A 12347-nucleotide genomic window follows, 5' to 3' on the forward strand; every position below is an offset into this window, starting at 1 on the left:
GGACATACACGGGGTGAAGAGTACATTGCTGAGGGAAGGACAGCTGCAGGGACAAGGGCTGATTTCTTAGAGGGTTTAATAAAATAGGTATAGTGAAGATAATGAGAGTCAGGTTTGCCAGTCTGAGAAATGGTATTACAAGTACAGAAAGGATATTAGATTTCATCTAAAGGTAATCCTACTTGCACCAGGCTGATGGGGAAAAGCTCATGATAAATTTGTTATTTAAAAAATAGGATTGGGGTTTCTGGGCAAGCTCAGTTGGTTAAGTGTCTGCCTTCAGCTCAGGTCATGATTCCAGGATCCTGGGATCAAGCCCCGTGTCCAGCTCCATGCTCCATAGGGAGTCTGTCCCTCTCCCTCAGCCCTACTCCTGTTTGTGCTCTCTGTCTCTCTCAGACAAATAAATAAGATCTTCTAAAAAAATAAAATTAGAAATAAGATTTTAAAAAGTGTAAAGAGATGCAGCAGTTTTATTTTCTGAGTAGTCCCATACTAGAGGACTTTTTTTTATTTGTTTATGGTTTTATATCTTTTATAGATCTGTTTCCATTGAGCAAATATTCCTTATGAAAGGAAAACTCTAAGGCTAGTAAGACAACTTACTTTTTGCATACTGGGGAATGTCTATTCTTTAATCAAAAAGGCAGAAAAATCTGCTTTTTGAAAAGTTCCATTCTCTTTTTGGCTTTATAATAAACCCTAGGGGATAGTTAAGCTCCGTGAGTCATCTCTGTCACTAGTTCCCAGATGTGAGAGTTTCATAGAACTATAACATTTTCAGAAAACAGAGCAAAACAAAAAAAGTGGACAGTTTAATGAGGTTTTAAACTTTCTGTGTTATTAAGGGAAACAAATCTAAACTTCCAACTACTGCTAGCATCATTTTGTAAGAGAAAGTGCAAATTTACTACCAAGGAAAAGAAGAGATCCTCTTAGAATAAAAGAATCCTGTCAATTAAACAAATGTGGAAGTTGAGGTGAACTAGGCCCTTCTGACATAATTCTGAAGAATACACAGGAACCCTTTGAGCCCCATGCAAAGTAGCATTGTTAGGTTTGCATAATTTACTGTTTTTAGTTTGGCGTGGGGAGACAATGAAACAAATATTTCATCCAGACTTTTCATTTTAACGTGGATGATGGATCCATTTCATGGATTTATGCTAATTTGGAGATTAAATTTCATTCATTATTGATATCATTTAGGATCATTGTAATTTTATATAAAATAAAAAGCCTTTATTTTTGGAAGTAGTCAAAATATGCACCGTTGAAAGTGCATTATTCTGTAAATTATCTAGTGTAGAATTATTGAATCAATGTAGTTGTATACCTGAAATTAATATGTTGTATGTTAATTATATAGCACAATAAAAATTTTTTTTAAGTAGCATACTACTTCATAAAATTTGGTCACGGAGAATTATGTACCTTAAAAAATGTTACTTAGTCCAACTCCTTGCCTTCAAACAAGTATTGACATTTTTTTTTCCAATTTATTTATTTTCAGAAAAACAGTATTCATTATTTTTTCACCACACCCAGTGCTCCATGCAAGCCATGCCCTCTATAATACCCACCACCTGGTACCCCAACCTCCCCCCCCGCCACAAGTATTGACATTTTTCAGATGAGGCAGTTCAGGATCAAAGAGAGCACAAGATGAAGATTCTGAATTCTGTTTGTGACAGTCCAAACATCTTTTATTTGGAGTACTGGCACTCTTAATTTTAAAATGACAGGAGAAATCAAAATAAATTTTCAGACACAAGGTACAACCCCACAACCACTACTACCCCCCCCCCAAAAAAAAGCTGATAAGAAGAAGAGATACATAGCCCAGGTTTTCACTTAATGGCATTCAAGGTCATATAGAGCTATAAGATGCATAACTGTAATTGTACAAAGGACTGTAAAAGCAAAAACTCATAGATGGGTTATCATGAACTGTGTTATTTTTTATCCTTAGGGGGAAAGACTTAATTTCCCAAGTCAGATTGCTTTGCATTTCTCATAACCTTAACGTACATAATGCACCTACTTTCAATTCAGAAAATTAAGACAGTTTTATTTCATTATTTTTATTACTCCCAAGCAAAATACTAGGAGTACTCCTGAAGAATTGTAGATTTTATAGCAACACTCTAACAGAAGGATGAATATGGCACAAGATCTTTAAAATCAAAATCAGTAATAGAAATAGATGCTTGTGCAATGTTAATGTAGGCATTGGAGACACAGGAGTCAACCCAAAGTGCCCTGGTAAGTGTCTCTATTAGTGTAGGCATTTTTTGAAAATATAGATCTAGTTTATTAAATCTCAGAAGTATTTCCTGAATTAAGGGATATTGAAGAAGCAGTGTACTAAAAATAGAGATGCAACATCGTATTTGTAGATATTTATACTTGGGTAGAATGTTCTATAATGAGAATATCCATGATCATATTTAGCGTAGAAGTTACCGAAAGGACACTTGGAAAAAAAGTTATGATTCTGTTACGAATTTTTTCAAATGTAATGAAAGTAGAAAAAAAAATAATGTAGAAGAAGAAGTATAAAAATATAATGTAATGAACTCCCATATTCCCATCAGGCAGATTCAACAATTTTCAACATCTTGGCACATTTGCTTTTTTTTTTTTCTTAAACTATTTAAAAATCATTCACAACATGTAATTTTACCTTGATGTAGTTTGTGTCTCTAAGAAATGAACCATGATGATATTATCATAGGATCAAATTTAAAAATAAATCTTTTGTCACCATGATATACACAGTCCATGAGGCAGATATGTTAGATTGATTCACAAATGTCTCTAGATAGACTTGTTCTAATCAGGACTCAAACAAGGTCCACTTATTACAAATAGTTATTAATCTCTTTAGGCCCTTTAAAAAAATTATTAACCTCTTACTAGAATAGTACATTTGTCAAGATTAATGAACCAAATTGATACATTATTATTACTTAAAATCTGTATTTAGATTTTCTTAGTTTTTACCCAGTGTCCTTTTTCTGTTCTAGGATCCCATCTAGACTAACCACATTACATTTAGTTATGTTTCCTTAAGCTCCTCTTGCCTGTGACACTTTTTCAGAGTTTCCTTGTTTTTGATGACCTTGATATTTTTGAGGATTACCGGTCAGTTAGTTATTTTGTAGAAAGTCCCTCAACTGAGATTTTTCTCATGATTAGATAGACTAGGGGTATTGATTTGAGGGAGGAAGACTACAGAGGTACACATCACATCAAGGATGTCATCAACATGACTTATTGCTATTGATATTGACCTTTATTCCATACCTGAGAGAATGTCATCATGTTTCTCCACTGTAAAGTTACACTCTTTTCCCCTTTCTCCATAATATAATCTTGGGAAGGAAGTCACTGTGTGAGGCCAATGCTGAAGGGATGGAGAGTTATGCTCCATCTCTTTTATAATTCCATTAATTGTTTGGAATTTTCCTGAATGGAAGATTGTTCCATTCTTCCCCATTTATTTATTTAATTATTCATTATTCGATAATTTGCTTATTTATTAGGACATTTATTTATGTCATTGAGGATTTATAAGTATTTATACTTAGGTCTATAATCCAATATCACTTTATTTTGTTGCTCAGATTGTTCGTTTTGTCAAAAGGGCACTTTGGGTTGACTCCTATTTCTCTGATGTACCTCATCTTTTTGTTTGTTTTCCTCCCACGTTTCCTTAGTTTCTGGCACTGCAAGGTGCTCCATATTTACCATTTATATCTCCTGCCCTAGCCTAAAACCAGAAATTTCTCCAAGGAGCACTGGTTCATTTTACTAAAGAAGAGTATTAGAAACCAAGATCTGGGCTCTCTTGTTGCTACTGGAATGTTACTGTTTCTTGGCCTTTTGAGCTAACAGAGCAAAGACATATATGTGTGTATACTGGATGGATGGATGGATAAATGGATAGAGATTTCTTTAGATAACCAGATAGAACTTCTACAATGTATATATATCATATTCATGAACTCACAGATTCATACTGGTGTCTCTAACTGTAACCCATTACCATGGGAACCACTGGATCCTTCTTTACTTATTCATAACTGCCCATTCCAACTGAGAAACTTGACTCCCACTATCTGCCATCCGTTTATTTAATTGTGCAATTTCAGTATGGATATGTAGTGGTTGTATTTGTTTCCTAGGGACGCCATAATAAATTACCACAAACCTGGTAGCTTAAAACAGCAGAAATTTATCTTGCTACAGTTCTAGAGCCCAGAGTCCAAAATCAAGAGAAAGAAATGGGGGGGGGGATGGGAAACCAGAATAGACCATAAGAGAGGTGTAGAACATGGTCAAAGGTTTTATCCATATATGTGGAATCCCAGAAAAAGAGAAGAGAGAAAATAGAGCAGAAACAATAATTGAAGAAATCATCTAAGGCCAGTACCAGTCTGAGATAAGACATCCCCCTGCAGATTCGGGAGGCTCAGCAATCCCACGTAGGGCAAATTCAAATAAAACCATACCTGAGCACACCACAGTCCCGCTGAAAACCAAAGATGAAGAGAAAATCTTAAAAGCAATCAGAAAAAAAAAAAAGACAACAGAAATTGTGAAATAATATGTAATGACATTTTTTTAAGATACTGACTAAATGGACGCCTGGGTGGCTCAGTGGGTTGGGCCGCTGCCTTTGGCTCAGGTCATGATCTCAGGGTCCTGGGATCGAGTCCCACATCGGGCTCTCTGCTCGGCAGGGAGCCTGCTTCCCTCTCTCTCTCTCTCTCTGCCTGCCTCTCCTTCTACTTGTGATCTCTCTCTGTCAAATAAACAAATAAAATCTTAAAAAAAAAAACAAAACACTGCCTGTGTAGAATTCTAAGTTAGCTGAGATAAGAGAGGCCAGATTTATCCCCTTACCCCAAACAAACGAAAAATCTAAACAAAATATATAAAACGATTTTCTGGCATTGAACGTCAGACAGCACAACACATTCCTGAAAGAAGGGGAACAAAATGAGCCATGCAATTTCCCAGCTTACTGGCTGGAGAAAGTTTCCAGGAGTCTGGGGAAGCCAGGGTGATTGAGTTTGCAGTATAAAGTATGGGAAAGAGAGATGCCTAAAGAGAGTTTTCCAGAGATCTACAGTACCTCTCAGGTCTTCATCTGAATATTAAGTCGTGCATTCACATGAGGAAGCTACCTGAGGTTGGGAATAGAACTCTGGAAGTATTAGAGGTGATAATCCGTATACCAGCTGGAGTAGTTTGTGTTCTTACCCACCAAGGTGGAAATTCTTGTGATTTATGGGACATAGGGTAGAATATTGAAAAGGACTTTGCCTTACCCATGAAGAAAATCAGTCCTAGACTAAAGTCTGCTCTGATCCTTCAGTAAGTGGGTAAATAAACTGTTATATCCAAACACTGAGTTATTTTCAACACTGAAAAGAAATAAGCTATCAAGCTATGAAAAAAAAGTAGAGGAATCTTAAATATATATTATAGTGAAAGAAACCAATCTGAAAAGGCTAACTACTGTCTGATTTAACTATATAACATTCTGGAAAAGGCAAAACTATGGAGACAGTAAAAACATCAGTGGTCACCAAGGGTTGGCGGTGGGGAAAGGATGACTAAGCAGAGCACAGAGGATTTTTAGGGTAGTGAAAACACCTCATATGATACCATAATGATGGGTACATGTCATACATTTATCCAATCCCATAGAACATGTAACACCAAAATGACCCTAAGGTGAACATCACTTTGGGTGATAATGCTGTCAGTATAGGTACTCAGTTGTAACAAATATCACACTTTGATGGCGTGTGTTGATAATGGCAGAAGCTATGCACCTGTGGGGGCAGGGGTTATATGTATGAAATCTTTGTACCTTGGGTCAATTTTGCTGTGAACCTAAAACTGCTCTTATAAAAAGTTTAAAACAAAACAGTCATTCTAGAATTTTGCAATTGATGAAAATATCCTTCAGAAATGAAAGTGAAATGGAAACATCTTACATTGAACAAAAATGAGAAGATTCCTGTCCGGTAGACTTGCACTATAAGAAAAACCAAAGAAATATGCAGGATATAGCATTCATCCCTTTAGGATAGAGGGTAATAATACCAAATGAAAATTCAGATCTTTACAAGGAATGAAGCGCACCAGAAATAGTAAATTTGTAGGTTAAAATAAAATAACTTTTTCTTACCTTAAATTATATAAGAAACAATTGACTTGAAATTTTTAAAATATAGGGTTTATAACAGAAGAAAAACTTATGATGATTGTATAAAGGTGGGGAATTGGGCAAAGGGAAGTATACTGTTCTAAGCTTCTTATATATGAAGTGTTAGACTAATCAGATAAAAATGCACATTGTAAACTCTAGAACACTCATTAAGAAAATTAAAGAAGGGATAACTAAAATATAATTAAGATAAAACTGAATAGTACAAAAATACATGTTTTCTTCCCCAAGTTTTTATTTAAAGTCCAATTAGTTAACATACAATGTAATATTAGTTTCAGGTGTAGAATTCAGTGATTCAACCCTTACAGTACCCAGTGCTCATCCCAACAAGTTGCACGCCTTCATCCCGGTCACATATTTCTCTCCTCCTCCCACCCACCTCCCCTCTTGTAACCATCAGTTCTCTATAGTTAAGAATCTGTTTCTTGGTTTTACTCACTCTCTTTTTCTTTTTTTTTTTTTCCAAAAATACATGTTTAACCAACAGAAGTCAAGAAAGGAAGAATGAAGTATTAATAAGACAAAAAAAAGAGGACAGATTCAACTATATGAATGTTAATTAAATGTAAATGGATTAAACAATTAAAATCCAAAGATTATATATCTGGATTTTTAGAAAAGATTTTTTTTATTTGACAGGGAGAGAGATCACAAGTAGGCAGAGCAGTAGGCAGACAGAGAGGGGGAAGCAGGCTCCCTGCTGAGCAGAGAGTCTGGTGTAGGGCTCGATCCCAGGACCCTGAGATATGACCTGAGCCGAAGGTAGAGGCTTAACCCACTGAGCCACCCAGATGCCCCATATCTGGATTTTTTTTTTTAAACCCACAGATCTAAAAATTGAATTAAGAAAGCAATTCCACTTATAATAGCATCAAAAACAGTTGAATACTTAGGAAAATTTGAACAAGAGAATGGCAAAAATTACACTCCACAAAAACTACAAATCATTATTGAAAGATTAAAAAGGTCTCAATAAATGGAGAGATATTCATGTCATGCATCATATGACTGACTATTGTTAAAAATGGCAATATTCCCTAACTTGATCTATAACTTAATCCAATCCATATCCGAGTCTGTCTAGCTGGCATCTTTGCAGAAATGGACAAATAATCCTAAAATTCATATAAAAATGCAAGGGATCCCAAATAGCCAAAGCAATCTTTAAAGAGAATAGCAAAGTTGTAGGATTTACACTTCCTGATTTCAAAACTTTCTACAATGCTACAGTAATCAAAATGGCATGGTACTAGCATAAGGATAGACGTAGAAATCAATAGAATAGAGCTAAGAGTCAGACATAAATCCTCATATATACAGTAAGTTTTCAACAAAAGTAACAAGACCATCCAATGGGGAAAGACTCGTCTTTTCAACAGATGGCTTTGGGACAGCTGGATACATGCAAAATAATGTATTAGGGGGTTGGCGCCTGGGTGGCTCAGTCGTTAAACATCTGCCTTTGGCTCAGGTCATGATCCCAGGGCCCTGGGATAGAGCCCCACATTGGGCTCTCTGCTCAGCAGGGAGCCTGCTTCTCTCTCTCCACTCACCCTGCTTGTGTTCCCCCTCTGGTGTCTCTCTCTGTCAAATAAATAAATAAAACCTTTTTTTAAAAAAAAAAAAAAGAATGTATTGGGATTATATTGTATTATAAGATTTAAAGATTCTTTTAACTGTGGGACACAATACAGTGACATGTAGATAGATGAAAAGCAAAAGTCTTTGTTCCTTAGAACTCCAAATGAGAGAAAACTGCTGTGTAGGCCACATGAGATCACACCTGGGGACAAAATAACAGCAAACTGGATAAGGGAAATGGTTGAGATGTGGACTTTATTAGTTACTGGAGAAGAACTGACCAGCCTTTAGCCAGGGCCTCAGAACTGGGTCAAGACAGCATTTCACAAAACCCCCAAAGTTGTATTCCACCAAATATAAAAATTAGAATGGGTCAAAGACCTAAATGTAAGAGCTAAAACTATAAAACTCTTGGGGAAAAAATAGGCATATGTTTTCATGACCTTGAATTGGTCAATGTTTTCTTACATTTAACACCAAAAGCACATGTAATAACACTGGGCTTCATCAAAATTAAAAGGCTTTGCATAAAGACACACAGAATAGGGGAGAATATTTGCAAATCACATGTCTGGTAAGGCACTTAAATCCAGAGTGGTCTAAGAACTGTTACAGTTTGTTTTTATCCTTAATCTTCTGTCTGCTTGACGTATGAGATACTGAGAGCTATGCATGTTTGGTTTGCTTTTTATTTTTCTGTTAGGTACATGCAGAGTCAAGATTGTTTTGTCATCTTGGTGGATTGTTCATTTTATTTATAGGTTGTATCTGTTCTTATTTATTCGACATATTTCACTTTAAATTTTGAACACATGGTTAAACTATCTCCAGGTTTGCTGATACGTGACCCATAGTTCCTACCTTAAATTGCATGGTTTCTGTCCTGGCCAGCCCCTGCCCTAAGACTTGGGCATGGCCAGCTCTATTTTAGGAATCTATCTGGTCATCCTCTACCCTAAACAAAGACACTCCTCCCAGGTGACATGGGTTATCTCCCAGACATTGAAGCAAGACCTCTCTTAAGACAAAGCCAAATTCTTTACTAGTACACATATATGTAAATTTTAGAAGTTTATTTCAGGATTTGGAGGAACATGTGCTGAACTGAGGATAATAGTTCACTGTGGAGAAAAGTGGGAGTGGTGCTAGTTTAATGACTTTAAAATGAAAAGACTAACTCAGACTAACTTTGGGAAAACGGAAAGAGAAGTTACATTCAATTAAATGAAATTCGTTATATCCAAATATGAAAAGATAAGCCATCAGGAGGAATTCCACTGTTCTGAAAAAGATGAGAGTAGACCAATTATTTCAAGATACATGAAGTAACCATGGTTATGGTCTGGGCCTGACTTTGATATAGCTGTCAAGTTTAAAATGAAACATTGTCAGGAATGTACAAATAATAGAATATATACTATTTGAAGAAATCATTTACTTATAGTAATCTAGTATCCTCCTTGTCAGTTGTTTGTCCAGTTTTAGAATTTATTATATAATCCTTGACTCACTGAAAATCAGATTCTATAAATGTGAACATTTGTTAAATCTACATGTTGGGTACATGGGTGTTATATTCTCTGTGCTTTTTTTATGTTTAGAATGCCATTAGGTTATTAAACTCCAGAACGATTTATGACTACCTAGGAATGGAGGATTTTGTATACCTTCCCATCCATTTATTGGGTTCTCAGTCTAAGAAGGATGACTTTCCAAGATAGAGGAGCATTACTCTTTCATCAAATATATAGAAACACATTTGCTTCTTTTCAAGACTGCCAATAATATGAAGAAAATAGAAATGATTTAGAAGAGTTATAAAATTATAAATGTTTAGCTTTTTAGAATGGGAAAAAACACTTTGGTGGCAATTTCTTAGTAATTTACATGGAAATATGAAGTTTTAATCTCAGAGGTGGTTTGGCAGGTGGGAGGTTTGGGGATCCAGAGGAACACTCCTATCTTTTGAGTATGTACTATAACCTGAGTCATATACTGCTAAGATCTTTTTTTTTCTTTTTAAAGATTTTATTTATTTATTTGACAGAGATCACAAGTGGGCAGAGAGGCAGGCGATGGTGGGGGGGGTGGTTGTGGAACAGGCTCCCTGCTGAGCAGAGAGCCGGATGCAGGGCTTGATCCCAACACCCTGAGATCATGACCTGAGCTGAAGGCAGAAGCTTAACCCACTGAGACACCCAGACACCTCCTGCTAAGATCTTCTTATCTGGTTTCTCATTTTAATCTCTTGCCCATTTATATAGGCCTCATCTCTCTATTATAAATTAGGAACTCAGAGCTCTTAAGAAAAAAGAGTATGTGCAGTATTACCGATAGTACCACTAAGAGAAAATATCAAGTGTGACATACATTTTTTAGGTTATAAGGAGTAATGTTTACTAATGGTGAAAATTCTTAAGCACTGTGGTTGCTCACCTATGAGAATTTGCCAACTTCTTTTCCCTCTCTGGAAGCAGTAAACTTATTTTTAGATGGTTTAAGAATGATTCTGCCCGAAGGCAGAGGAGATAGACCGCATGAGCTTACCAAGTTTCTTCTAAGTTTTAAGATCCTGTAGTTCGTTATTTTTGTGATCTTAAACCTGTTTTTATTTATTTCCTTTTCTCCAGGTGGATGATATAAATGCAGCTGTGATGGATTTGAAAGAGAAGAAGATTCGTAGTCTAAGTGAAGAGGCCAAAATAGGAGCACATGGAAAGCCAGTGATTTTTCTCCATCCCAAAGACTGTGGTGGTGTTCTTGTGGAATTGGAGCAAGCTTGATTTATATTTGCAAGAAACTTTAAAAATCCCCACCAAAATATACTGAAAATCCCCAACGAATTATACTCCAGCATTAAATCCTTCACTCCTTCCATCACTTAAAAGTTCACAATTAAAGGGGCACCTGACTGACTCAGTCAGGAAGGTGTGTGACTCTTTATCTCAGGGTGGTGAGTTCAAGCCCATTTTGGGTGTGGAGATTACTTAAAAATAAAATCTTTTTAAAAAGTTCAAAATCAAAAATTAAATTACAGGGGTGCCTGGGTGGCTCAGTCGGTTAAGGGTCTGCCTTCAGCCCAGGTCATGATCCCGGGGTCCTGAGATCAGGCCCCAGGTGAGACTCCCTGCACAGCGGGGAGTTTGTTTCTCTCTCTCTGCCTCTCCACCCACTTGTGCTCTCTCTCTCAAATAAATGGATAAAATCTTTAAAAATAAAAAAAAGCAACCTAAATTACAGAAAGATTTTTTAAATTGTATATATATAATATTTATCAATATATATAATTGACATATTTGTTAATTACTTTGTTTTTTTTTCTGATTTGGAGGAATCCTTGATTAATAAATACTTAGGGAATATTGTTAAAATCATATTCATAGAAATAAACTATTCTTGTCCAAAATGGGGTAATTGACTACAGTATGTTTCTGGTTGAGAGTGTGAGTATCTACATGTTTGCACGCGCATGTGTGAGTTGGGATGGAGCTATGAAAGGGTGCCTGGCAGTTGCATAGCTACATATTTGGGACAAAGTGCTTTCGGAGGATGTTATGTAGAGTTTTTTTACACCAATGTTAAAGAGTTTCAACCTCAAAAGTTTTTCCTCTTCTAGAACAATTCTTGTTCACCAGTTCCATGTGGGCAGGTATTTTGAGTGCTAATGCTAGATATAGGAATAAGAAGTTTTGTGGAAAACTTCATTCATGATCTAGTGAGTGCATAGGTAGCTGGTTTTTTTTTATTCTTTATTTAAATTCAGTTTAGTTAACATATACCGTATTATTAGTTTCAGGGGTAAAAGTTAGTAATTCATCAGTTGCATATAACACCAGTAGCCATTACATAAAGTGCCCTCCTTAATGCCCATCAACCAATTATCCCTTGCCCCCACCCACATTTCCTCCAGCAACGCTGTTTGTTTCCTATAGTTTAGTGTCTCTTATTGTTTGCTTCCCTCTCTATTTTCATCTTATTTTATTTTTTCTTTACTTACCCTATTCTCATCTTTTTTGTTTCTTAAATCCCACATATGACTGAAATTATGTGGTATTTGTCTTCTCTGACTGTCTTATTTCAGTTAGCATAATAGCCTCTAGTCCCATCCATGTCACTGCAAATGGCAAGATTTCATTCTTTTTGATGGCTGAATAATATTCCATTGTATATACACACCACATCTTTATCTGTTCATTTGTTGATGGACATTTGGGCTCTTGTTGATGGACATTTGGGCTCTTTCTGTAGTTTGGCTATTATGGATATTGCTGCTGTAAACACTGGGGTGCAGATGCCCCTTCAGATCACTATGTTTGTGTCCTTTGGGTAAATAGCTACTAGTGCAATTGCTGGGTTGTAGGGTATCTCTATTTTTAACTTTCTGAGGAAACTCCATACTGTTTTTCACAGTGGCTGTACTCACTTGCATTCCCAGCAGCAGAGTAAGAGGGTTCTTCTTTCTTAACATCCTTGCCAACATCTGTCGTTTCCTGAGTTCTTAATTTTAGCCATTTTG

At 36.1% G+C, this 12347-nt stretch overlaps 1 protein-coding gene across 1 annotated transcript in view; it reads left to right on the top strand.

Annotated features, from left to right (window-relative positions):
- The window catches only part of MCEE (methylmalonyl-CoA epimerase), a 30178-nt gene extending 19504 nt beyond the window's left edge, over positions 1 to 10674 (top strand). Inside the window, exon 3 of the mRNA XM_044232421.1 lies at positions 10462 to 10674. Coding sequence (XP_044088356.1) covers positions 10462 to 10614 — 153 coding nt within the window. The 3' untranslated portion in view covers positions 10615 to 10674. The remainder of the gene's footprint in view (positions 1 to 10461) is intronic.
- The last annotated feature ends 1673 nt before the right edge of the window (positions 10675 to 12347 follow it).

Source organism: Neovison vison, chromosome 13 (genome assembly GCF_020171115.1).
Source record: "Neovison vison isolate M4711 chromosome 13, ASM_NN_V1, whole genome shotgun sequence".
NCBI classification, from domain to species: domain Eukaryota; kingdom Metazoa; phylum Chordata; class Mammalia; order Carnivora; family Mustelidae; genus Neogale; species Neogale vison.